The sequence below is a fragment of the Dipodomys merriami genome, unplaced genomic scaffold (genome assembly GCF_024711535.1).
Source record: "Dipodomys merriami isolate MVZ:Mamm:240054 unplaced genomic scaffold, mDipMer1.0.p SCAF_3, whole genome shotgun sequence".
Lineage (NCBI taxonomy): Eukaryota > Metazoa > Chordata > Mammalia > Rodentia > Heteromyidae > Dipodomys > Dipodomys merriami.
In genome coordinates this window covers 107897474-107924300 of record NW_027204492.1, presented here as the reverse complement: position 1 = coordinate 107924300, position 26827 = coordinate 107897474, and the positions used below count along the sequence as shown (strand labels likewise).

Below are 26827 nucleotides of genomic sequence, written 5' to 3'. Positions count from 1 at the left end.
GGCCTAGAGTTCAAGCCCCATGTCTGCAAAAAAAATAAAAAATCTTTTTATATCTAATATGTTATTTCACATATACTTCCCAAATTACAGGAAGAAGGAATTTGAAGGGTTTTTAGCCTAGGCTAGCTTTGAACTCTGGATTGTGTCCTGCTTTAGCTCCCTAGTGCTAGGATTATAGGCATGTGCCATTCCAGTGAAAACTAACATTTAGAGGTAGAGAGAGTACTAACGTTTGAACTCTGGGCCTCAAGTTTGCTAGTCAGGACTCTTACCTCTGAGGTAGTCGTGTGTGTGTGTGTGTGTATGTGTGTGTGTGTGTGTGTGTGTGTGTGTGTGTGTGTGTGTTGCTTTGATTTGGTATATTTTGCTTTTGTTTGTTTTGCTTGTTTTGGGGCAAGTTCTGGGGTTTTAACTTCAGGCCTTATTTTTGTTCCATTTTTTCATTCACAATGGCACACTCCCACTTGAGCTACACCTCCAATTCTAGCTTTTTTCTGGTTAATTAGAAATAAGAGTCTGGAGTATTTGCCCAGGCTGGCTCTAAACCACAATTCTCAAATATCAGCCTCCTGAATATCTAAAATTATACTTGTGGGATACTGGTACCTGGATTCTACTAATTAGTCTTTAGATAGGGTATCTCTTCTGGGGTGCCTCTAACCAGGATCTGCCTATGCTGGGATTCCCCTCCTGCTTTGGACAGTAGGCATATTCCACTTCCTAACTCTTCATTGAGAAGTCATCTTGAGAATTTTTCTGTCAAGGATGTCCTCAAACTGCTATCCTCCCACCCTCAGCCTCCCAAGTAGCTAGCTTTATAAACATTAAAAACTAACAATTTTAGCCAAGATAACAATGATACATCTATTTTTGGAGAAACAGAACAAAACTACATTTACATGGTATATTTCAAGAATGCAAGGATAGTTCATCATTAGAAACTCACTTTGAATGTGGGGCATGTTTGTCTTTTAGGGAAACATTTCCTCATCTAACATGGTATTAAGGCAATATTTTTTTAAATTACTACCCTGTCGTGGTAATGGCTTAATATTTAGACTTTCTGATCGCTATCTTGCAATCTAGCAATCTCTTAACTATCACTGATGTTAAGTGTTGGCTTATGAATATAGATCCGTGAAACTAAATAAAAGGAAATAAAGTATACTGGAAGTATAGGCACTGGTGGAGTGCTTGCATCGTGTAAAGGAAGCCCTGAGTTCAACCCCCAGCCCCCCCCCCCACACACACACCCACATAAAACTGTTTAGTAGGGGAAAAGGTTTTCCATTATTTACGGACACTGTTATAAACTTCACAGCTCATCGGGGGAGGGGCGAACATTGGGAGTGGCACTTGAGATGAAATACAGAAATAAAATGTCGAAAAATGTGGTAAAGAACCTCATTGTGCCCCCTGACCGACAAAAAAAAAAAAAAGAACCTCATTGTGAAATTAATATCCATCTAACTATAGCCGTTTGACTTGCTGCAGGAATGCCTAGTTGCAAGTACACACTGATGCATAACACTGGTGGGTAGCTGCAGATATGCGAACGGAGTATGCGCACTGAGTGCCCAAGTCGGGTGCCCGTTTGCTGGGTGAGGTCGGAAGTGGCTATTGTGTACAGGCTGTACACTTAGTGGGCGGGGCCTGCTACAACTGCGCGACGTGGTGGGCGGGGTCTGAAATGGCAACGTAACGTGATCACATGGTGACGTTACGCCGTCACGTGTACGTTTGCTCCCAGAAGCACTTGCTTTTTCCGCTTCTTTCGGTGAGGGTGACGCAGTTTCGAGCCCGCTCTTCCGAAAGTGGCTTTTTCCGTTTGTAGACTGCTTACGCGCTTCTCTGGAGGTGAATTTCTTCACTGACGAGTAGCCCGGTGGCAAATTCGCTACAAAGACTTCAGCCATGGCATCAGAAAACATTATCTATATTACCACAGAAAACGCGGAATTTCCGGCCGATATTCTCGAGGTAGGCGGAGGAGGCGCGGTAGAGGGTCTGCCTGAGGGGGCTCTGACTGTCTACCAGGATCTCAGTGGTGATTGGGCTCACGGTGGTCATTACGACTCCCCTCTCATTGCTCTGCAGCCGTTAGGTATTGGCAGCCTGAGCCACGGAGACCATGACCAGGAAGTGATCGTGGTGCAGACCCGAGAGGAAGTGGTGACCTGCCACGATTCCGAGTGCGTACCCGCCATCCATGAGATCTTCGACCAGGTACCCATTCCTTGCCCTGATATTGATGACGACTTCGAGCAGACCCTGGCCGCCCTCGCAGCTTCAATGGAGTCCGTAGCATACGGACCCAGCTATGAGGGCAACGACAACGATCCCGGCTATGTGTGTGATGCTTACCAGGATCTTGGCTTCAGTTATGAGCACCAAGATAATCAGGAGCTCAGTGGTAATAGCTACCACGGCCAAAAGGAGAGCAACCAGACCGAAGAAGGCACCAGCAGCCAGGTCAGTGATGGCATCAGCTGTGCCGACCTGGGGCTGCAGGAGCAGGTGCAGTTCCCAAACCTGGAGGGTGAGTTCTCCATCGCTATGTGGGCTACCAGTGAGAAAAGTGAGCCTGAGAGCCCCAAAGAAGCAGAAAGTTCGCCTCCCGATTACTCCGAGTATTTGATGGGGAAGAAATTTCCTCCTGGGGGCATACCTGGTGTTGACCTCTCCGATCCCAAGCAACTTGCCGAATTTACTAGCATGAAGCAGAAGAAACTCAAAGAAGATGGGCCGAGAACCACCCCATGTGCTCATCCGGGCTGCGCGAAGATGTTCAAGGATACTGCGGCTATGAAGAAGCACCTGCATATCCACGGGCCCAGAGTGCATATGTGTGCTGAGTGCGGCAAGGCCTTTGTAGAGAGCTCCAAGCTGAAGCGCCACCAGCTAGTCCACACTGGTGAGAAGCCTTACCAGTGCATCTTTGAAGGCTGCGGCAAGCGCTTCTCGCTTGATTTCAACCTGCGCACCCATGTCCGCATCCACACTGGAGACCGGCCCTTCGCATGCCCCTTCGATACATGCAACAAGAAGTTTGCCCAATCTACCAACCTGAAGTCGCACATCCTAACCCACACCAAAAATATGCACAACCACTGAAGATGAGAGAGGGGACAGAAATGTTCCTTCTTTCTACATGCCCCAAAGTTTGAAAATGAATTTTCCGTTAGCTGCTGGTCAGCATTTGTTTGGGATAGAAGTAGTAAGTTTCCAAAAGGAGCGTTTGTACGGGATGTTACTGAGACTGTTCGTCTTGTTTAGTGATGGTGTTTCTGAGAATTTTGGTTTCAATAGACTAATTCGTGGATGTCACATCAAAAAAGACAGTCGCCTGATTGAAGAACTGGTTAAAAACGACTTCATCTTTTTTGGTGGTAGAGTTTCTAGGAACTTTGGTTTCAATAGACTAATTCGTGAACCGTACATCCAAAAGGCCTAATTAGAGAACTGGTTAAAATCTGGACTTTTTATATAAGTACCAATAGCACTTAGTTTGTTTATAATTTTTTTAATTTGTATTTTTAAGTGTTCATGTTACGCTTTTACAACTATGTGTGTCTTTTCTAGAAGTTGACAACTTTGGTTTTAAAAGTTTGCTGTAAAAAATGTTTTATAGATATTTTTCTGCTACTATAAAAAAGGTGTATAGGTTTTGTTTACGATCTTAGTATTGGTTATCTTCCTTGAATTGAGCATATTTTTTATAAATTTTAGCTATACAGAGTAACACAGTTATGTCATCAGTGAGTTCAGACCTGGCAGTCACTTTGGGTTTTTTTTTCAATATTAATTAGGTGCTTTTGAGTGTAATTTGTTTGATTGAAGTAGTGGTTAGTATAATTTTTCTCTTTATTAGTGGATACCTTATATGTAAACATACATCTTGTGTAACAGAAAAATAAAATAAAACAGTTCTAAAAACAAGTGGCCTGCATGTATGTATATATAAATATATGTATATATCATTACTAAAAATACAGGAATGGGAAAAAATTAAAAATTTTAAAACATAAAGGGAACTGGGTACTTGGTGGCTCTTGACATCTACCACTGGCACACAAAAAAAGCAGAAAGGAGGAGGTATAGCTCAAGAAGAAGAGTATCTTTGAAAAAAATGTGTTATTACTAGGACTTGTACTCTGGACATTACACTCTTACACACCTCCTCTTCTGTGCTGATCCTGGAGCTTAAATTTAAGAGCCTGGGCACTATCCCTGAGCTTTTGTCCTCAAGGCTAGCACACTAGCACTCACAGCTGTACTTCTGGCTTTTTTGGTAGTTAATTGGAGATAAAAGTTTCATGGCTTTTTCCTGCCTGAACTGGCTTTGAACTAAGAGCCTCAGATCTCAGCTTTCTCAATAGCTAGGACTACTGGCCTGAGCCACTGTCAACCTGGCTTAAAAATAGGCTTAAAATGCCAATTAAGCCAGAAGCCACGTGCTGGTGGCTCACTCCTTTAATTCTTGCTATGCAGGAGGCTGAGATCTGATTATGGTTCATATCATCCCAGGCAGGAAAGTCTTTGATAACTCTTCATCTCCAATTAACCACCAACAAAAACCAGAAGTGGAGCTGTGGCTCAAGTGGTAGTGCACTAGCCTTGAGTAAAAAAGCTCAGGAACAGTGCCAAGGTCCTGAGTTCAAGCCCAGAACCAGCCCCTTCCCCACCCCACTCCAAAAAAAAGAGTCTCACAGACTTTCCTGCTCAGCATGTTGGTTGGGCCTGGGAGAGAGTGAGGGAAGGGGTGACACAGTCCAAAAAGAAATGGACGTGGGGCGGCGGGATAGAGGAGCGAGAGTGTAATTCCAGCGATCAGGCGCCGCTTATTCCCGCCACTTATTCCCGTCGCTTGTTCCCGCCGCTTATTCCCACTGTTTGTTCCTGCTGCCAAAGCTATGCATCTCCCTGCCACCACCAAAGCTGGCAGCCATATCTGAGGAGGGATTAAAAAACGGATAAGAGCCACAGCAACCGGAAGGTGGGGGAGGGGCGGGGGTGTCCTGTGGCGTAGTTCAAGATGGAGAGACTCACCTTGAGCAAGTGGATGAAGGCCTACTATAAGAGGCAGGGCTTGTCAATTAGATTAGATTGTGATAGATAAAACAGACTGGCACAGCTGGAAGTGAAGACACCATCGAGGTCTTTGGGAGGGGCCGAATAAGAGACACAGCCTCCCTAGGGTAACCTGGGCACATCTACCATCACGACTACCTTATTCCCATTTTTTACTGTTGAATGGTGAACTTGTGGCCTTGCCGATCACAGAAGCCTCTGCCAGAGTCAAGAAGTTTGTTGGGTACATTAAAAATATTATGGACTTGAGAAATTTATACTATATTTATAATAAGCTGTAGGTCACTATTGTGGGTGATTCTAGGAATGATATGAGCTTTTATGTACCTACTATGTCTTCTGGTGACCTGAAAAATGTTTGAAAGTTGAGATAGGGTTTTGATTTTTTTCTTCTTCTTTTTTTTTATGCCAGTACTTGGACTTGAATTTCACACCTTGAGCTCTCTCTGTTTTTCACTCACAAGATGGTATTCTACCACTTAAGCCATCCCTCCAGCTCCAGCGTTTTGCTGGTTAATCTAAATCAGATTAAGATTTTAATACCTGACAGGAAGGCAGCCTCTAACAGAGTATATGCCTACTGTATTTGTTAGTACTCTGCTTCACAGCTTCTCATCACTTTATTAATTCTCAGAATATATGTGTGTTATAAATCTGGCTACCTATATCATTCTTGCTCTTGATGAACTTACTAATGCTTTTGTCTCTTTGCAGGTATCTGGCATAATTTTGTCCTTGCCCTCCTGGGTATTTTAGCTCTTGTCCTCCTCCCAGTAATTCTCTTGCCTTTTTACTACACTGGAGTGGGAGTGCTTATCACAGAAGTTGCTGAGGTAAATAAAGGATCTCTCGTGGGGCATTTTTCACCAGATGTTGTGATATAATACTTAACAATGTTATGTCTTCTTTTTTTTTTTTTTTTGGTGTCAGTACTTGGGCTTGAACACAGGCCCTTTGATTCTTGCTGGGCTTATTTGCTCATAGCTGGAACTCTAACACTTGAGCCAGGCCTCCAATTAAGGCTTTTTGCTAATTAACTGGAGATAGATTCTTGTATCTAGGCTGTCTTTGTACAGGGTTCCTGACATCTCAGCCTTGTAAATAGTTAGGAATACAAGCATGAGCCATTGGCAATCAGCTGGATTGTGTGTGTGTATGCCAGTCCTGGGGCTTGAATTCAAGGTATGAATGCAGTACCTGAGGTTTTTTACTCAAGACTAGTGCTGTGCCACTTGAGCCACAGCTCCACTTTCAGAATTTTTTTGCTGGTTGATTGGAAACAACAGTCTTATTGGGATTGGAGGCATGACTGGGTTGAATAATAAGTAAAGCATCAGGTACTGAGTTCCAGTTCTGGTCTCACAACAAAAAGAAAGAAGTGTCTCATGGACTTTCCTGTCCATGCTGACTTTGAACCATAATCCTCAGATCTCAGCCTCCTAAATAGCTAGGATTACAGGAGTGAGCCACCATTGCCTGGCTTCCAACTGGGTTTTTTTTTTTTCTTTTTCTCTGCCAGTCCTGGGGCTTAAACTCAGGCCCTGGGTGCTGTCTCTTTTTTTTTTTTTCTAAAGTCTAGCACCCAACCACTTGAACCACAGCTCCACTTCCAGTTAATTAGAGATAAGTCTTCTGCCCAGGCTGGCTTTGAACTGTAAATCTCAGATCTCAACCTCCTGAGTAGCTAGTGTTATAGACATGAGCCACCAGCATCCAGCCCCAGCTGGATTTATGTTTTTAAACTGGAAAAATGTCTCACTCTTAGATGATTTATTAGATTTTTTATTTTGTTAATTGTCTAGATATATAGATCTTAAATTCAAAGGTAAATTGTTTTATACAGTATGCAAAATATTCTACTGAAATAGCTCAGTTTATATTGTTTGCTTATATTAATCATAATTTATCTTTTTTTTTCTTTTTCTTTTTGTTGGTTGTGGGGCTTGAACTCTGGGGCTGGGATAACATCTTTATATATTGTCTGATTTGGTTTTGCCGTCCTTCCAAGGATTCACCTGCCATTGGACCCCGAGGCCTTTTTGTGGGAGACCTTGTCACTCATTTACAGGACTGTCCTGTTACTAATGTGCAAGACTGGAATGAATGTCTGGATACCATTGCCTATGAGCCCCAAATTGGTTACTGCATAAGCGCATCAACTTTACAACAGTTAAGCTTCCCAGTCAGAGGTATGTATATTAGTAAATTGCGTCCAACACCAGAACTTTGCAGTTACTAACCCTTAGACCATATCTATAGATATTTCATTCTTTTTTAAATTTGTGACAATTGCGGGGCTGGACCTTGGGGCCTCTCACTCTTGCTGAGCTTTTTCACTCAGGGTTAGTGCTTTACCACTTGAGCCATGCCTCCACTTCTGGCTTTTTGCTGGTTAATTGAATATGAACTCAAGCATTTGTCTGCCTGGGCTGGCTTTGAATCTTGAGCCTCATCTTTCAACCTCCTGAGTAGCCAGGATTACAAGTATGAGGCATCAGAACCTGGCTTGCACATGCACTCTGTCTCTTTCTTATTCTATCTCTTTCTTTCTGTTTTCCTTTGGTTGGTGCGGATACTCCGACTTGAACTCAGGGCCTGGGTACTGTTCATGAGCTCTTTCCTGCTCTACTATTTGTGGTATTTTGGTGTTTAATTGGAAAAAAGGGGCCTCATGGACTTTTTTCTTCCTGGGCTGGTTTCAAACTGCAATCCACAGATCTCAGCCTCCTGAGTAGCTAGGCTTGCAGGGATGAGCCACTAGCACCTGGCTCATTCTATCTTTTGTTTAGTTTTTGTTTTTGTTTTTTGCTGGTCCTGGGTGGGGCTTGAACTCAAGATCTGATCACTGTTTCTGAGCTTGCACTCTATACTTTGAGCCACAGATCCATTTCCACCTTTTTGGTGGTTAATTGGAGATAAAAGTCTCATGGACTTTCCTGTCCAGAGCTGGCTTTGAACTGTGATCCTTTCAGATCACAACCTCCTGAGTAGCTAGATGTACAGGTGTGAGTCATGGGAACCTGGCTCATTCTAATTTTTAAAATAAATCAGTAGGGGCTGGGAAGGTGACTCGGTGGTAGAGTGCTTGCCTCACATGCATGAGGCCCTGGGTTCAATTCCTCAGCACCACATAAGCAGAAAAAGCTAAAAGTGGCACTGTGGCTCAAGTGGTAGGGCGCTAGCCTTGAGCTGAAGAGCTGAGGGACAGTGCCCAGGCCCAGAGTTCAGCCTCTATGACTGACAAAAATAATAATAATAAATAAATAAATCAGTAAAAATAAATTGTTACAAACTAATATTCCCCTTGGCATGCATGTGTATTTTCTTTACTATATATTGTTCTTTTGTGGGTGTGTACCAGTCCTGGGACTTGAAATCAGGGCCTAAGCACTGTCTCTGAGCTTCTTAGGCTCAAGACTAGCACTCTACCACTTGGACTACAGCTCCACTTCTGGATTTTCTAGTAGTTAATTGGAGGTAAGAGTCTCAAGGTCTGGCTTTGAACTGTGATCCTCAGATCTCAACCTCCTGAGTAGCAAGAATTACAAGTGTGAGCCACCAGCACCAACTTGGCTTTCATCTCTTTTTTTTTAATTCTTGTGTCAGTCTAGGGGCTTGAAATTAGGGCCAGGGCACTGTCGCTGAGCTTTTTTTTGCTAAAGGCTAGCACTCTACCACTTTAAGCCACAGCTCTGCTTCCTGTTTTCAGGTGGTTAATTGGAATAAGAATCTTGGTGGGGGTACCTCTGGGCCTCTGTTTCCCTTCTGATTTTTTCCTCCCTGCCCCTTTTCTCCCTTTCTGGGTTCCCCCCCTCTATTCTTTGTGTCTCCCTTCACCCACCCTACCATCTCAGTTCCCCTACCCTAGGCCCCTGGGGAAATCCCCTCTGAGAAACTGACAGCCTTGGTCTGGTTCCTACCCCCACTGCCTGTGAGTTACCTTTTTTGGCCTTTTGGCTAGAGTGACCTTGATCAGATTTCTCTTTGGGGAAGTCCTGGCTACTTTAATTCAGCTTAGGAAAGCAAAATGGTTGAAACTAGCCTCAACTTGAGATCTTCCTGCTTCAGCCCTCCTGAATGCTGGAATTACAGGTGAAATGCTAGAAGCTATCAATAGTCTTTACACTGAATGTCTCTGAATTATACTTGATAAATTCAGTTCTTAATACTTCACCTGGGGAAGTGGCACTGTGGCTTAAAGCAGTAGAGCACTAACCTTGAGTGAAAAAGCTCAGGCACAGCACCCAGGCCCTGAGTTCAAGCTCCACAACTGACAAAAATAAAAATGAAATAAAGTAAAACAAATACTTCACCTGCATGAATGAGGAAATACAAATGTGCTAGAGCTCATATTAAAGTTGTGTCTTGCATTTGATGTCATTCCAGCCATGGACTCATGGAGATTGAGCATGTATTAAGGGTCTCACTGTGTGGTCCTGGCTGACTTTAATTATTAGAGTCTTCTGCCTCAGCCTCCCAATTGCTGGGAGTACAGGTGTACACCAACTTGCCTAACTCCTATTTTGCTTTTCTGATCATTATTTTTTTTCTTGTTATATTGAGGTTTAGAACTCAGGGCCTTGCACTTGCTATGTAAATACCCTACTAGTTGAGACATGCCCACACCCTTTTGGCTTTAGTTATTTTTTTCAGATAGAGTTTTGAAGTTTTTCCATGGACTACCCTTGAACATAGTCCTCTTTCCTATGCTTCCTGCATATCTGAGATTACAGGTGTAAACTACCACACCTGGCTTATATTCAGGGGCTGGACTCTAACTTCTTGCCAGAGCTGGCCTAAAATCAAGATTCTCCTGGGGGCTGGGAAGGTGACTCAGTGGTAGAGTGCTTGCCTTGCACGCATGAGGCCCTGGGTAAAATTCCTCAGCACCACATAAGCCGAAAAAGCCAGAAGTGGCGCTGTGTGGCTCAAGTGGTTGAGTGCTCGCCCTAAGCTGAAGAGCTGAGGAACAGCCCCCAGGCCCAGAGTTCAGGCCCCACAACTGACGGAAAAAAAAAAAAAGATTCTTCTTGGGGCTAGGAAGGTGGCTTAGTGGTAGAGTGCTTGCCTAGCATGCATGAAGCCTTAGGCTCGATTCCTCAGTACCATATAAACAGAAAAAGCCAGAAGTGGTACTGTGGCTCAAGTGGTAGAGTGCTAGTCTAGCATGCATGAAGCCTTGGGTTTGATTCCTCAGTACCACGTAAACAGAAAAAGCCAGGAGTGGTGCTGTGGCTCAAGTGGTAGAGTGCTATCCTTGAGCAAAAAAGCTCAGAAACAGTGCCCAGGTCCTGAGGTCAAGCCCCAGAACTGGCAAAAAAAAAAAAAAGATTCTTCTTATCTGTGTTTCTCAAGTAGGTGGGATTACCATCATGAGCCATATTGTGCCCTCACTAAAAAAAATAAAATAAAATAGGTCAGGCGCTGGTAACTCACGCCTGTAATCCTAGTACTCAGGAGGCTGAGATCTGAGGATCACAGTTCAAAACCAACCTGGGCAGGTCCATGAGACTCTTATCTCCAATAAACCACTAGAAAATGGGAAGTGGCGCTGTGACTCAAGTGGTAGAACGCTAGCCTTGAGCTGAAGAGCTGAGGGACAGCGCCCAGACCCAGAGTTCAAGCCCCATGACTGACCAAATTAATTAATTAATTAATTAAATTAAAAAAAACAATCCTGCTGGGAATGTGGCTTAGTGGTAGAGTACTTGCCTAGCATGCATGAAGCTCTGGGTTCAATTCCTTAGTACCACATATACAGAAAAATCCGGAAGTAGCTCTGGCTCAAGTGGTAGAGTGCTAGCCTTGAGCAAAAAGAATCAGGGACAGGGCCCAGGCCCTGAGTTCAGTCCCCAGGACTGGCACAAAAATAACGCCTACCGATAGGTATTTGTAAATAAATTTTTAGAATTTTGAATTCAGATAAATAAGAAAATACCTGAGCATAGTGTTTAGAACACAGTATTCAATAAATGATAGGTACTGCTGTTGTTACTTGAAATGATTGCTTCCTGTGGTCAGAGCCTGGGGCTTTCATATTAGAGATAATAACAATGAGAAAATATCCTTTTTATGCAGCTTCTTATCCTTCTGAAGTAAATAATAATACTCTCCTTTTAAAAAAAAGTCTTAAGGACTTTCCTTCTCAGGCTGGCTTCTAACTATGATCCTCAGATCTCAGCCTCCTAAATAGCTAGGATTACAGTTGTGAGCCAATGGAACCACACATATGTGTGTGTGTATCTATACACATGCACACACACACATATACATATTTGTGTATATATATGGTTGTCAGGTTGGTTGTGGGGCTTAAACTCAGGGCCTGGGCACTGTCTTTGAGCTTTTTTGCTCAAGTCTAGTGCTCTACCACTTTGAGCCACAGCTCCACTTCTGGTTTTCTAGTGGTTAATTGGAGATAAGAATCTCACAGTTTCCTTCCCCGGCTGGCTTTGAACCACAGTTCTCAGATCTCAGCCTTCTTTTTTTTATTTATTTATTTATTTATTTTTTGGTCCAGTCATGGGGCCTGAACTCTGGGCCTGGGCGCTGTCCCTCAGCTCTTCAGCTCAAGGCTAGTGCTCTACCACTTGAGCCACAGCACCACTTCTGGCTTTTTTCTTTTTGCTTATGTGGTGCTGAGGAATTGAACCCAGGGCCTCATGCATGCAAGGCAAGCGCTCTACCACTGAGCCACCTTCCCAGCCCAGATCTCAGCCTTCTGAGTAGCTAAGAATACAGGTATGAGCCACTGGCACCCCGACTTCCAACTTTTTTGGTGGTTTATTGGAGATAAATGTCTCATGAACTTTGCTGCCCAGATTGGCTTCAAATCATGATCTCAGACCTCATTTTCCTGAATAGCTAGAATTACAGGCATGAGCCACTGCTGCCCCACAGGAACCATATACTTTTTCTTTTTCTTTTTTTGTTGGTTGTGGGGCTCGAACTCTGGGCCTGGGCGCTGTCCCTCAGCTCTTCAGCTCAAGGCTAATGCACTACCACTTGAGCCACAGTGCCACTTCTGGTTTTCTGGTGGTTTATTGGAGATAAGAATTTCATGGACTTTCCTGCCTGGCTAATTTTGAACTGTGATCCTCAGATCTCACCCTCTTGAGTAGCTAGGATTATAGGAATGCACCGGTGCCTGGCTAGGAACCATATTCTTTAATGTTGAAATATTTTCCAATTTCTCTAGCCTCTAGAGCTACCTAACATCTTCCAAAAGTTTTCCTAATAGACCATTCTCCACTATCTGTTTCACTAAGAAAGGAGTTACTGGAGTTACTATTGCTAAACCTTTTGAGACCCTGAAACGCCAGCTTCATGGATAAATTAAATTTATTTATTTATTTATTTATTTTGCCAGTCCTGGGGCTTGAACTCAAAGCCTGGGCACTGTCCTTGACATTTCTTTTGCTCAAGTCTTCACTCTACCATTTAACCACAGTGCAACTTCTGGCTTTTTCTATTTATGTGGTACTGAGGAATTGAACCAGGGCTTCATGCATGCTAGGCAAGCACTCCTACTAAGCCACATTCCCATCCCAAGTTGAGTTAAATTTATGAGGGCATACCTCATAAAGTCACTGTGGTTTCTTCCTTTATTTTTTGTCGGTTGTAGGGCTTGAACTCTGGGCCTGGGCATTGTCCCTCAGCTCTTCAGCTCAAGGCTAGCACACTACCACATGAGCCACAGCGCCACTTCCGGTTTTCTGGTGGTTAATTGGAGATAAAAATCTCAGGGACTTTCCTGCTGGCTTTGAACCATGATCCTCAGATCTCAGCCTCTTGAGTAGCTAGGAATATAGGTGTGAGCCACTGGTGCCCAGCTCACTGTGGTTTCTTGATTTCAAATTAATTGAATCTCCTTTCAGAGTGTGAAATTAAACTACAGCAAACAGCTGTCAAACTGAACTCTGAATTATACAACTCCTTTCATATACATGTGCCATTTTCCTTTTATGTGTGTGTGTGTGCCAGTATTGGGCTTAAACTCAGTGCCTAAGTGCTGTCCCTAAAGTGTTTTTGTTGTTATTGTTGTTGTGTTTGGGTCAGGACTACTGTCCTATCACTTGAGCCACAACTTCACTTCCAGATTTTTTTGGTGATGATTGGAGATAAGAGTCTCATGCACACTCCTGCCTAGGCTGGCTTCAAACTACAATCCTCAGATATCAGCCTCCTAAGTAGCTAGGATTACAAGCATTGGCGACTGGTACCCAACTACTTTTTTTTTTTTGTCTTAAAAAAGCTAAATATTTCTAGGCGCCATTGGTTCACACCTATAATCCTACCTACTCATGAGACTGAGGTCTAAGGATCATGGTTTTAAGCCTTTCCAGACAGAAAAGTCGCAGAGACTTTTGTCTCTAATTAACAACAACAACAACAAAAAGCCAGAAGTGGAGATATGGCTAATGTGGTAGAATAGTCGCCTTGAGCAAACAAAAGCTCAGGGACAATGCCCAGGCTCTGAGTTGGAGCCCCGGTACTAGCACAAAATAATACTAAATATTATCCACATATCAATGGCTCACAGCTATAATCCTAGGTAATCATGAGCCTAAGATCTGAGGATTGAAGTTCAAAGCTAGCCCAGACAGGAAAGACAGTGTCCAGGCCCTGAGTTCTAGTCACCTGACAGGCATACACACAAACATACACAACACACACACACACACACACAAACATACACAACACACACACACACACACACACACACACACACACACACACACACGCCAGGCATTGGTGGCTCACGCTTGTAAACCTAGCTACTGGGGGGCCAAGATCTGAGGATCACTGTTCCGAGCCAGCCAAGGCAAGAAAGTTAGTGAGACTATCTCCAATTAACCACCAAAAACTTGGTGGTTTTCTGATTTTAGAGTGTAACCTTGAACAAAAAACCTAAGGGACAGCATCTCATCCCAGAGTTCAACTTATAGTAAGGGCATACAAAAGTTAAGTGTTTGCTATAAATACACTTGTATGAACTGAGTGCTGGTGGCTCACGTCTGTAATCCTAGCTACTCAGGAGGCTAAGATCTGAGGGCTGTGGTTCAAAGCCAGTCCAGACAGAAAAGTCCCATGAGAGTCTTATCTCCAATTAACCATGCAAAAAAAAAATGGAAAGTGATGCTGTGGCTCAAGTGGTAGAGCACTAGCCTTGAGCACAAAGAAGCTTGGGGACAGCGCCCAGGATCTAACATCAATTCCCACAACCTACAAAAAAAAAATCCTTGTACATAAGTAATTCTAATCAGCACTGTGTTTTTCTTCAGCATACAAACGACTAGATGGTTCCACTGAATGCTGTAATAATCATAGCCTCACAGACGTCTGTTTTTCCTACAGAAATAATTTTAACAAGCGCTTGGTAAGTTGTCCCCAAGGCCTGTCTGATTTAATTTTTACAAAAGAAGTAAAAAAAAAAAATGGGGCTGGGAAGGTGGCTCGGCGGTAGATGCTCGAGTTGCATGCATGAGGCCATGGCTTCTATTCTTCAGCACCACATCAGCAGAAAAAGCCAGAAGTGGCGCTGTGGCTCAAGTGGGAGAATACTAGCCTTGAGCTGAAGAGCTGAGGGACAGTGCACAGGCCAAGAGTTCAGGCCCCATGACCAACCAAAAAAAGATATGACCATAACCCCCACTCTGTACATCACCAGTAAAGCAATAAAAACTAAAAATAAATAAATAAAAAGTCAAAAAGCATGCTGGGCACCAGGGGCTCATACCTGTAATCCTAGCTATTCAGGAGGCTGAGGTCTGAGGATCATAGCTCAAAGCCAGCCTGGTCAGGAAAGTCCCTGAGATTCTTATCTCCAATTAACCAACAAAAAATCGGAAGTGGCTCTGTGGCTCATGTGGTAGAGCACTAGCCTAAGCTAAAGAGCTCAGGGAGGGCTGGGAAGGTGGCTCAGTGGTAGAGTGCTTGCCTTGCATGCATGAGGCCCTGGGTTCGATTCCTCAGCACCACATAAGCAAAAAGAAAAAAGCCGGAAGTGGCGCTGTGGCTCAAGTGGTAGAGCACTCGCCTTGAGCTGAAGAGCTGAGGGACAGCGCCCAGGCCCAGAGTTCAAGTCCATGACTGGCAAAATAAATAAATAAATAATAAAATAAAGAGCTTAGGGACAAGGTCCAGGCCCAGAGTTCAAGCCCCACAACCGACCAAAAAAAAAAAATCTTAAGTGTTATCTATGAAAATTTTTCCTATTGGCTCTATTTAATTTGGTCGTTTTATATACATCTCTGAATTCCAGATGTTATATTTTTTCTGAGATTCTTTAAAAATTTATAATGGTCTAATATCTTCTATGACCAGAGTACGATATTTGAAGGTAAGTCTATACACATAAATGACACTTCCTTTTTATGAACTTTATTCCTACTATCTAGATGACATGAAAAACATATTGAGGGGCTGGGAAGGTGGCTCAGTGGTAGAGCGCTTGCCTTGCATGCATGAGGCCCTGGGTTCGATTGCTCAGCACCACATAAGCAGAAAAAAAAGCCAGAAGTGGCACTATGGCTCAAGTGGTAGAGCGCTAGCCTTGAGCTGAAGAGCTGAGGGACAGCGCCCAGGCCCAGAGTTCAGGCCCATGACCAGACCCCCCAAAAAAAACAAAAAACAAAAAAACATATTGAAGCTTGTGTTTTTTGTTAGTAAATGAATCATTTTTAATATTGACTACTTTTTTTTATTTATAGCATACATGTCTACCTGCCCGGAAAGCAGTTGAAGCTACCCAAGTTTGTAGAAGCAATAAAGATTGTAAAAAAAGTTCAAGTTCAAGTTTCTGTATAATACCTTCTTTAGAAACTCATACTCGCTTAATAAAAGTGAAGCACCCACCCCAAATTGATATGTTGTATGTAGGACATCCATTACATCTTCACTACACTGGTGAGTATTAAATAGTATGGTAGAGCCTTAGAAAAACATTAATATCACGTATATTGCCAGGCACCTGTGGCTCACGCTTGTGATCTTAGCTATCCAGGAGGCTGAGATCTGAGGATCACAGTTTCTAAGCCAGCCTAGAAGAGAAAGTTCATGAAATTCTCATCTCCAATTAACAACCACCAAAAAGCCACTCTAAAACTGCGGCTCACGTGGTAGAATGCTAGCCTTGAGCAAAAGAGCTCAGGAACAGTGCTCAGGCCATAATTTCAAGCCTCAGAATCCACACACACACACAAACCATAGTTTCTTCGGTAGAAACTTAATACAAATCCCTGCATTGATTTTTTTTTTAATTATAAGTTTGGTCACTTGTTAAAGGGCTTAAGCTTTTTGGGGAGGAGGTCTGGTCGTGGGGCCTGAACTCTGGGCCTGGGCGCTGTCCCTCAGCTCTTCAGCTCAAGGCTAGCGCTCTACCACTTGAGCCACAGTGCCACTTCCGGCTTTTTCCTTTTTGCTTATGTGGTGCTGAGGAATCGAACCCAGGGCCTCAGGCATGCAAGGCAAGCACTCTACCACTGAGCCACCTTCCCAGCCCCTTAACTGTATTTTTTGTCTTCTCTTTTTCCTTCTTGGGGGGGAGTCATGGGGCTTGAACTTGTCCCTGAACATTTTTTACAAAAAGGCTATGAGCCACAGCCCACTTCTGGTTTTCTGGTTAGTTGGAGATGAGAATTTCATGAACTTTCCCTTCTAGGCTGGCTTAGAACCGTGATCCTCAGATCTCAGCCTCCTGAGTAGCTAGGATTATAGGCCTGAGCCACCAGTGCCCAACTTTGCTAGCTTGCTTCCTTGCTTCCTTTTTTTTTTTTTTTTTTTTTTTGGTACTGGGTATCAAACCCAGGACATTGCACCAAGTACTTTGCCACTTGCCTACATCCCAGTCCTAAAATGCTTAAGCTTTAGTGAAATTTAGGCATCCAATAACCTGAATTTATGAAGCAAGATAGAGAACTTACCTGAAGAAAGTGATGCATTTTTCCTTCTCCACTATTTATGCCCAAAACAAATAGATGATCTCTCAGATGTTCTCAGTTCATAAATTCATCTGGGCTCTCCAATTGAGTGGCAGTAGCTGCATCCCCTCAAGAAAACCAGGATACATAGTGACATGACTAGTTTATGCATAACACATGGATTTTGTATGATTAAACTAAATAAATAGCTTCTCCATTCCCCATGTTGCTGGGCACCAGTGGCTTACGTCTATTATAGTGGCTGTTCACCAGGCTGAGATCTGAGGATGGCAATTTGAAACCAGCCTAGACAGAAAAAGCGCATGACTCTTGTCTCCGATTGCCTAGCAAAAAGCCAGAAGTAGAATTATTAAGTACTGGCAAGAAAGGAAGGAAGGAATCCTTATCGTACTTTTTCTGTTAATAGTTTACCATACAATTCACTCATTCAAAGTGTACAATTCAATGGTTTTTAAATTTCTATTGCTTCCCCAATCCCTGTAGCCCTTGGCTATCACTAATGTAATTTCTGTTTGTATAAATGTGCTTCTCTGGGGCATTTCATATAAGTGGAATCTTTTATGATTATCATATTTCATGTAGCATAATGTTTTCAAGGCATCTTTGACAGATTATATTTTCTTGATTCATCCATTAGTTAATGGATATGAGTTTTATATTACTCTAAAAAGCTTTCTCATTGCTTTGTAGTCATCTATCGAGAAACAGTTGGACTCATTTTTCTTACTGGTTTGACACTAACTGACTCTAGACTGTGAATATTAAATACAGTCATGACATATGAAGAAATGAACCTACTTTGAGTAATACAGAAATGTGTATTTATTTATTTTAGACAAAAATCAATATTAAGGCCTCTGTAGTTGATAGTACTAATTGGTGGATAGCTTTATTTCACTCTCACCTGAAAACATCGTAGAGCTGGGTGCTGGTAGCTCACACCTGTAGTCGTACCTATGCAGGAGGCTGAGATAGGAGGATCATGGTTTGAAGCTAAGTCTGTGAGACTTTTATCTCCATTTAACCACCAGAAAACTGGAAGTGGCGCTGTGGCTCAAAGTGGTAGAGTGCAAACCTTTAGCAAAAGAGCTCAAGGACAGCACTCAGGCCCTGAGTTCAAGCCCCATGACACTAGGCTATTAATTTTTTATCCTGCCTTTTTAAAATTTTATCTGTGTGTATTTGTCAGTACTGGGGCTTGAACTCAAGGCCTAGGTACCATCTCTTAGCTATTTCCACTCAAAATTGATACTCTACCACTTGAGCCACACCTCCACTTCCAGCTTTTTCTTGTTAAGAGTCTAGGATTTGTCTACTTGGCCTGGCTTCAAATCACAAACCTCAAATTACAGCCTTCCAAGTAGCTAAGATTACAGGTGTGAGACACCCATGTCATTTAATGCAATTGTTCTTTGTTCATTGGTTTTATATATGAGGAATATAGTCTAGTTATATATGCTTTAAAAAGATGTTCTCAGCCAATTTAATAGGTTAGCCTAATATTGTACTATATGGTAAATTTCAGAATACTTCTGGTTATCGGTTATGAAAAATATTCATAATTTCTTTTGTTTCCTTTTTTAGTGAGCATCACCAGTTTTATTCCACGTTTCAATTTTCTAAGCATAGATCTGCCAGTGATTGTGGAGACATTTGTCAAGTATCCTTTTGGTGTTAAAAAAAAAGATTTAAAAAGTGTGTTTTGGGGATTGGGAATGCAGCTTAGTCGTAGAGTGTTTGCCTAGCAGGCATGAGGCCCTGGGTTTGATTCCTCAGTACCACACAAGCAAAAGAAAGTGTTTTGGAGCTTGATCACATTTGCCTTATATAAAACATTACAAATATGAATTTTACTATAAGTATCACTTAATTTAAAAAAAGATTTTGAAGTTGAAAGAGACCAGGTTTATATGGAAGGGCAGAAGTCAGAGAAGAAAGATTGATGAGGAAGGGAATAATGTTCAGATGTGGAAGTGGAGATTCAGAATATAAAAAGAGAATTGAATTAACAGGAAGTTTGTAACAGATAAATGAGTTTGTTATTAGCCAGGTAATCGATTCTGCCAGATTTGGTCTTCTTAGTCCTGACCTTTATAACATTAGTGGGGATATGTAAATCCAGCACCCTGGTCTTAAGGAGGAATGCTTGAGGAAGATCAAACTGGTTTCTATTGCTGAAATAGTAATTCAGAGGACAAAAATTTTATGTGGTCTTTAGTATGTTATGTTTCCATGTGTATAAAAGATGACTTTTAGGGCTGGGAAGGCGGCTCAGTGGTAGGGTGCTTGCCTTGTATGCATGAGGCCCTGGGTTCGATTCCTCAGCACCACATAATCAGAAAAAGCCAGAAGTGGCACTGTAGTTCAAGTGGTATTATGCTAGCCTTGAGCTGAAGAGCTGAGGGACAGTGCCCAGACCCAGAGTTCAGGCCCCACAACCAACCAAAAAAACCAGATGACTTTTTAAATCAGTTATTATATAGAATTGAAATATTGGAAATTTTTGGAAGTACTTTTTGTGCCAGCACTAGGAGTCAAACTCAGGGCTTAGACACTGTCCTTGAACTTTTTCTCTCAAGGCCGATACTATACCACTTGAGCCACAGCTCCACTCCAGCTGCTGGTAGTTAATTGGAGATTAGAGTCTCATGGAATTTCCTGCCCAGCCTGTAGATAGGATTTTAGGAGTGAGCTACCAGCGCCTGGCCGAGAGACTATTGTCTCCATATAATCAGAGAAAAAGCTGGAAGTGGTGCTGTGACTCAAGTGGTAGAGTGCTATCCTTGAACAGCACCCAGGTCCAGAGTTCAAACCCCAGGAGACCCCTCCCCCCCCACAAAAACAAAGAAATGAAAGAATAAGGAAAAAAACAGAAATGGAATACAAACGAGCACTTGCTAAAATTGTGTATAACCAAGACTGTACCTTGTACATTCTGTACCTTTGTCACAGAGAGACTTGCTATAACCTTATAGATGATAGCAAAAGAAGGCAGGGCTCACAGTCAAAATCTGTATTTCAGGGCTGTGAATACAGCTCAGTGGTAGAGTGCTTGCCTAGTATGCATGAAGCCCTAGGTTAGATTCCTCAGTAGCACATACATAGAAAAAGCCAGAAGTGGCACTGTGGCTCCAGTGGTAGAGTGCTAGCCTTGAGCATAGAGAGGCTCAGGGGCAGTGCCCAGTCCGTGAGTTCAGGCCCCAGGACCACCAAAAAAAAACCTATATTTCTTTTTTTCTCTTTCTTTCCTCCTTTTCCTTTATTTTATTGTTAAAAGACTACAGTCTTCCAGGCACTGGTGGCTCGTGCCTGTACTCCTAGCTATTCCAGAGGCTGAGCAATCTGAGGATCCTTGTTTAAGTCCAGCCAGGGCAGGAAAGTCAGTAAGATTCTGGCACACACAAAAAGTAGATTCCCAAGGAATAAAGTCTTCCTAGGGGTTATATAGACTGTCTATAAGTGGTTTACCTTTTTTTGTTTGTCAGGGCTTTTGAACTTCAAAATAATACATATTCCGTGTGTGTGTGTGTGTGTGTGTGTGTGTGTGTGTGTGTGCACGCGCGCGTGCGTGCGCACATGGGCATGCGTGTGCGCCCATGTGTGCTTGTATGTGATTATATATATGTGGCGGTCCTAGTACTTGAACTCGGCCACTGTCCCTGAAATTTTGCTCAAGACTAGAGCTCTAACACTTGAGCCATAATTTCACTTCTCGATTTTTGGTAGTCAATTGGAGATAAGAATTTTAGTACTAGCCGGGCACTAGAGGCTAGTGCCTGTAATCTGAGCTGCTCAGGAGGCTGAGATCTGAGGATCATAGTTCAAAGCCAGCCCAGGCAGGAAAGTCTGTGAGACAGTTATCTCCAATAAACCACTAGAAAACCAGAAGTGGTGCTGTGGCTCAAGTGGTAGAGCGCTGGCCTTGAGCTGAAGAGCACAGGGAAACCACACCCAGGCCCAGAGTTCAAGCCCCACGAAAGAAAGAAAGAATCTTAGGACTTTCCTTCCACAGATTGGCTTTGAACCACAATCCTCAGACCTCAGCCTCCTGAGGGCTAGGATTGCAAGTTTGAGCCGCCAGCACCCTGCTGCAAATTCCTTCCTTCCTTCCTTCCTTCCTTCCTTCCTTCCTTCCTTCCTTCCTTCCTTCCTTCCTTCCTTCCTTCCTTCCTTCCTTCCTTCCTTCCTTCCTTCCTTCCTTCCTTTCTTTCTTTTTTCTTTTTTTTTTTGGGTCCGGTCGTGGGGCCTGAACTCTGGGCCTGGGCGCTGTCCCTCAGCTCTTCAGCTCAAGGCTAGCGCTCTCCCACTTGAGCCACAGTGCCACTTCCGGCTTTTTTCTTTTTGCTTATGTGGTGCTAGGGAATCGAACCCAGGACCTCATGCATGCAAGGCAAGCACTCTACCACTGAGCCACCTTCCCAGCCCTCTTTCTTTTTCTTTTTTTTTGCCAGTCCTGGGACTTGAACTCAGGGCCTGGGCACTGTCCCTGAGCCTCTCTATGCTCAAGGCTAGCACTTGAGCCACAGTGCTGCTTCCTACTTTTTGATGGTTAATTGGAAGTAACAGTTTTATGGACTTAACTGCCAGGGACTCACTTTGAACCAGGATTCCAGATCTCAGCCTCCTGATTAGCCAAGATTATAGGCATGAGCCACAAATTTCATTTGGTATTTTTTTTTTGCCTTGTCTTTTTTGGTACTGGGGAGCAAACCCAGGGCGTTGCATTTGCTAAGGAAGCACTTGCCACTGAGCTACATCCCAGCCCACAAGTTGTGTTTTGAAATAGTAGAGAACTAAGAAGAAATGTTAGAGAGTTAAAGAAAGCAGAGAATTGTATTGTAATCTCAAACTCAGTCCCAGTCCAGTATATTCTGATTGCCCCAAAGGTGGTTTCCAGTTGGACCTCACAGCTGGCTCCTTAACTGATTTTAACTCAGGTACCTGATTTCCCTCTCTGGAGCTCTGGCTATTGTGAATGCTGTCCCCTGTTTTGCCTTGGATGGTCAGTGGATTTTAAACTCTTTTCTGGATGCTACCCTTACCTCAGTGATTGGAGACAATGATGTCAAAGATCTGATAGGATTTTTTATCTTACTTGGTGGCAGTGTACTTTTAGCTGCCAATGTGACCCTGGGACTCTGGATGGTTACAGCACGGTAATATTTGCTCTCTTCTGACAGAATCTCCGAGTTCCCTTCTATATCTGTGTGGTAATATCCATTGCCATTAACATCCTTATTTAGTGTGAAATGTATTTCTTTTTAGTTGCATCATGGCCAATATCATTGAGCTCCTCCTATATCTAGAGTACCCAAACTCTGTGGTGTAGGATGAGCAGAAGGAATGAAAGGCATAGTCCCCAACTCCATTTCTAGTTTTAAAAGACTGAATGTACAAATCTCACCTGTTTGTGGAACAATTTCTAAACAAGTACAAATTCATTCATATAGTACCATGTCCTGTGATTACATAGCATATTGAAGTAGTACAAAGGAGAGCAGAATTGAATAGAAATAATTAGGAAAATGTGTGTGTGGCTCTGGGAATCAAACCCATAGCCTCATATGCTAGGCAAGTGCTCTACCACTACACTACAGGCCCATCCCCAGGGAAAACCAGTTGAAATATCATCATTAAGGTGGATGTGGTGGTGCACACCTGTAGTTCCAGCACTCAGAAGATTAAAGCAGGAAGATTGCAAGTTTGAGGCCAGCCTGGGATCCATAGCAGGTTCCAGGCTAGCCTTGCCTACATATATAGCAAGACCCTGTCTCAAAAGCAAACCAAACAAACAAAGCACACCATCATTTCTAAAGATTTAAAAGAAATCAAATTTTGGCCAAGTAGAAAGGTGAATGTGTTCATAGCCTATATTTCTTATCCTCTGTCATATTTAAGAAGTATTTTAAACGTGAATGGTGTATTATTTTATACTCTGAAAACAGAAGTCTGATTAAAATTAAGTTTAATAAAATTCTATACGAGAATCTGCCTATATGACCGGAAAATCGTTGTCAGATGACACTAACAGACAAATTAGGAAGGAGGGCCTATGATCTCATGAGACAGTTTATACCACAAGCATTGCCTCTTTGATAATGTGTGCTGCAGGAAGTATCTCACACAGCAGCATGTAAGCTCAGGCACTTAGAATTGAACCTCAGAAATATGCCAGGTTCTCTGATCACAAGACAGAATATAGGATCTTTAGCAGACCTGGTCACCATTCTCTAGAGTTCTGAAGCTCGGGAGCCTTCCAGGGAAGATACTGACCCTTGTTGCAGCTGAGGCCATCTAAGGCCTATGTTCCTGAAGCATTAAACCCCAAGCTGCACTCTGTCCTCACCAGCAGCTCCCGTGTTTCTCTCTGTTGGGTGATCAGTCACCTAGCTCTTGCTTTCAGTGTCTCCCCTGAGCTACCTCTGTGGATCCACAGCAGTAATATGGTGAAAATGGCTTGCACATGAGACAGTATAAGGGTGGATTTGCCAAAGCCTGGGACTAGATTCTTAAACCGGACAGGCCTAGTCTTGTATCTAGTCAATGGGCCCCGTGCAAAGTTGTTGCTCTGAGAAACATGGGAGCAAGCTATTTTCTTCATGCACAATGCACACTTCTGTCTTATACTCGAGAGGTGACAAAAGCAATAATTCATTAGTAGCCAGGTACCCGCCTTCACAAATTGAGGTGTTCCATGGAGTTACCTTTTTCAGATTATTAGCTACTCTTTAAGCACTAGAACTTTTAAATCATTTTTAGAAACTTTTTTAGATTGTACTACAAATTTGCCTTCCTTCTTAAACAAAAATTATGTATATTGGACATCATTTTAGCATTTTATTAATGACCTGGGTTTTCAGAATTAAAAATCATACAGATCGCTGGTTTCTCCAGAAAATATGGCATATACATGTTCAGTAAACAGTCATTGGGGACCAAGGTATATTAAGCATGGTTATGCTTAGACCTGTTCTGGAAGTTGAGCTTGGGGAAATGCCATGAAATATTCATGTAATTAATTTGATTACATGTATTAAGTGGCTTATTAATGAAAATGTTATATATTGTGCGCATTGGTTTTTCAAAATTGAAAAAAAAAGTTTGTTTTGCCGGGCACCAGTGGCTCATGCCTGTAATCCTACCTACTCAGGAGGCTGAGATCTGAGGATCTCTGTTCAAAGCCAGCCCAGGCAGGAAAGTCCATGAGATTCTTATTTCCAATTAACCACCAGAAAACTGGAAGTGGCGCTGTGGCTCAAGTGGTAGAGTGCTAGCCTTGAGCTGAAGAGTTCAGGAACAGCACCCAGGCCCAGAGTTCAAGCCCCATGACTGACAAAAAAAAATGTTTTGCAGTACTAGGGATGGAACCCAGGGCCTCATGCTTGTGAGGCAAGTATTCTACCACTAAGCCACACCCTTCTCCCAAGAGGGAAAATAGTAAGAGGAAATCCTATCCATTAACTACTTCTTTTTCAGAGTCACAGAAAAAAAAGGCATTTTATTTTAGCTGTTAGTCTGCTGTTAGGTTGGATAAGGGTTTGAGAATCACCCTGCTAGGAAAGTCTGAGCAGATGAGTAACATTTGTATAGAAATGGCCTATTGCATAAGAAAGGAAATGTGTTTTCTCTGTTGAGCTTGATTGTGGGCTCTTTATAGCAAGGACCATGTCATATTCAGCTTTGTGTCCCTGACACAGTGCATGAGACATCATAAGTACTTAATTAATGTGGTTGAATGGATGGTGATTAGTGTTATTTATGGATTAGCAAAGCATGTTTCTATTTAAGTGATCTGTAAAAAGGGTTATTGAATATTTACTGTAAATAAATGTTAACATAAAAAGAACTTGGAAGGTCTTTATGTCCCTGGTGTATCATCATCTTTATGGAAAGAATCCATTTTGATTTCCATAGAGCAATTAGAAAACTGGATCATTTTTGAGGATTTGGAAAAGGTATTCTTTCTGTATTGTCACTTTGTTCAATAGTAAAACTTGATTCCAGTGTTCCTATTCTGCATTGTTTACATATTTGAGGGTTTTTAAATAATCACCTACAACCTTTAAAGAATGTATATATTCTTTTCAGCATCTCAGTTTGAAGAGACATGCAATTAGACATGACCTTTTGATAATCTCTCTTGTAGTTACTGTTCTAACAGCCAATTGTAAACGTGCTTCATAGTTGTTTGGTCCTTGGTCATCATTCTGACCTATGGTATTTATTGAATGTTATGTGGCAGTAGTGCACAGGTAGTTTTTTCTATAAATCTTTGTGCTGAAATTCATTCTTAAGCTTTTATTTGACAATGTCACGATTGCCCACATTTGATGTTTAGTAATAAAAAAATAAATGTATACCAGCATTTTATGTTTCTCGTTTTTTGTCTTTTTTAAAACTGCACTTTTTTTCTCTCAAAGTTCTTCCCTTTACATTGAATAACATCTTTGTTGTTTTTAAATTCTTGATTCTAAAAGTGGCCTTGCATTTTATTCATATAATCTACATGTTTTTGCTGGCCTCAGAAAGGAAAAAAGTTTTTTTTTTCAGTTGTGGGGTTCTGCTCAAGGCTTGAAGTCTACAAGTTTGAGCCATGGCACCACTTCCCATTTTTGAGTGGTTAATTGAGATAAGAATCTCACAGAGACTTTTAAGCCTGGGCTGGCTTTGAACCACGATCCTCAGATCTCAGCTTCCTGAGTAGCTAGGATTACAGGTGAGTCACTGGTGCCTGGCAAAAAAAGTCTCAAGTGAAGTTCTTGTGTATCCTCAGTACAATTTTGGAAATGGTTTGTTTATGAATGAAAAAAGTCCATCGTATTTCATGAGTGCTGGACAGAATTTTTCTGTAAGTTCACCTGTATTTTTAGAGTGTGTGTGTGTGTGTGTGTGTGTGTGTGTGTGTGTGTGTGTGTGTGTGTGTGTGTGTGTGTATCCTCAGTACAATTTTGGAAATGGTTTGTTTATGAATGAAAAAAGTCCATCGTATTTCATGAGTGCTGGACAGAATTTTTCTGTAAGTTCACCTGTATTTTTAGAGTGTGTGTGTGTGTGTGTGTGTGTGTGTGTGTGTGTGTGTGTGTGTGTGTGTGTGTGTGTGTGTGTGTGTGTGTGTGTGTGTGTGCTAGTCCTGAGGCTGGACAGAATTTTTCTGTAAGTTCACCTGTATTTTTAGAGAGAGACAGAGAGAGAGAGAGAGAGAGAGAGTGTGTGTGTGTGTGTGTGTGTGTGTGTGTGTGTGTGTGCTAGTCCTGAGGCTTGAACTCAAGGCCTAGGCTCTGTCCCTTTCTGTCTCTTACCATTTTTGCTCAAGACTAGTGCTCTACCACTTTAGCCACAATTCTTCTTCTAGCTTTGTTGGTAGTTTATTAGAGATGAGCCACACAGTCTTATTGTCTTATCTCTCTTTCCTGCTCAAGCTGCCTTTGAACCACAATCCTCAGACCTCAGCCTATTGAGTAGCTAGGATTACAGGCATAAGCCACTGGTACCCCTTAATTTCTGACATTTTTAGTAGTTTATTGGAGATAAATGCCTCATGAACTTGGCTGCGCAGGCCAGCTTCAAATCGTTATCTCAGATCTCAACCTCCTGAGTAGCTAGGATTACAGGCATGAGACACCAGTGTCCAGCAACATATTTGCTTTTAGTCTAAAACAAATGGGTATAATACCTTTGAGATGAATTTTTTTAGATGAACCTTTTTAATCCATCTGTTTATAAGCCATACTTATTGAATTATCCATTGTCTATTCGACCTTGGCAGATGAATTCATGAAAGGAAAACCTATATT

General features: G+C 42.4%; 2 protein-coding genes across 2 annotated transcripts in view; both read left to right on the top strand.

The window, feature by feature from the left end:
* Window positions 1–25398, top strand: part of Mbtps2 (membrane bound transcription factor peptidase, site 2) — a 58061-nt gene extending 32663 nt beyond the window's left edge. The window contains exons 6-11 of the mRNA XM_070040720.1: window positions 5806–5924; window positions 7100–7280; window positions 14376–14470; window positions 15804–15999; window positions 18618–18693; window positions 21971–25398. Coding sequence (XP_069896821.1) covers window positions 5806–5924; window positions 7100–7280; window positions 14376–14470; window positions 15804–15999; window positions 18618–18693; window positions 21971–22193 — 890 coding nt within the window. The 3' untranslated portion in view covers window positions 22194–25398. The remainder of the gene's footprint in view (window positions 1–5805; window positions 5925–7099; window positions 7281–14375; window positions 14471–15803; window positions 16000–18617; window positions 18694–21970) is intronic.
* On the top strand, window positions 1855–3487 carry Yy2 (YY2 transcription factor). Its single transcript, XM_070040721.1, has 2 exons — window positions 1855–1980; window positions 2098–3487. Exons 1-2 carry the CDS (start codon window positions 1915–1917, stop codon window positions 3112–3114), a joined length of 1083 nt encoding a protein of 360 aa, XP_069896822.1. The 5' UTR covers window positions 1855–1914; the 3' UTR covers window positions 3115–3487.
* Window positions 25399–26827: the final 1429 nt, after the last annotated feature.

Coding starts and splice junctions, on each gene's coding strand:
- Yy2 (XM_070040721.1), top strand. CDS start 1,915: ATGGCATCAGAAAACATTATCTATATTACCACAGAAAACGCGGAATTT. Junction 1,981..2,097: donor TTCCGGCCGATATTCTCGAG/GTAGGCGGAGGA, acceptor ATTGCTCTGCAG/CCGTTAGGTATTGGCAGCCT.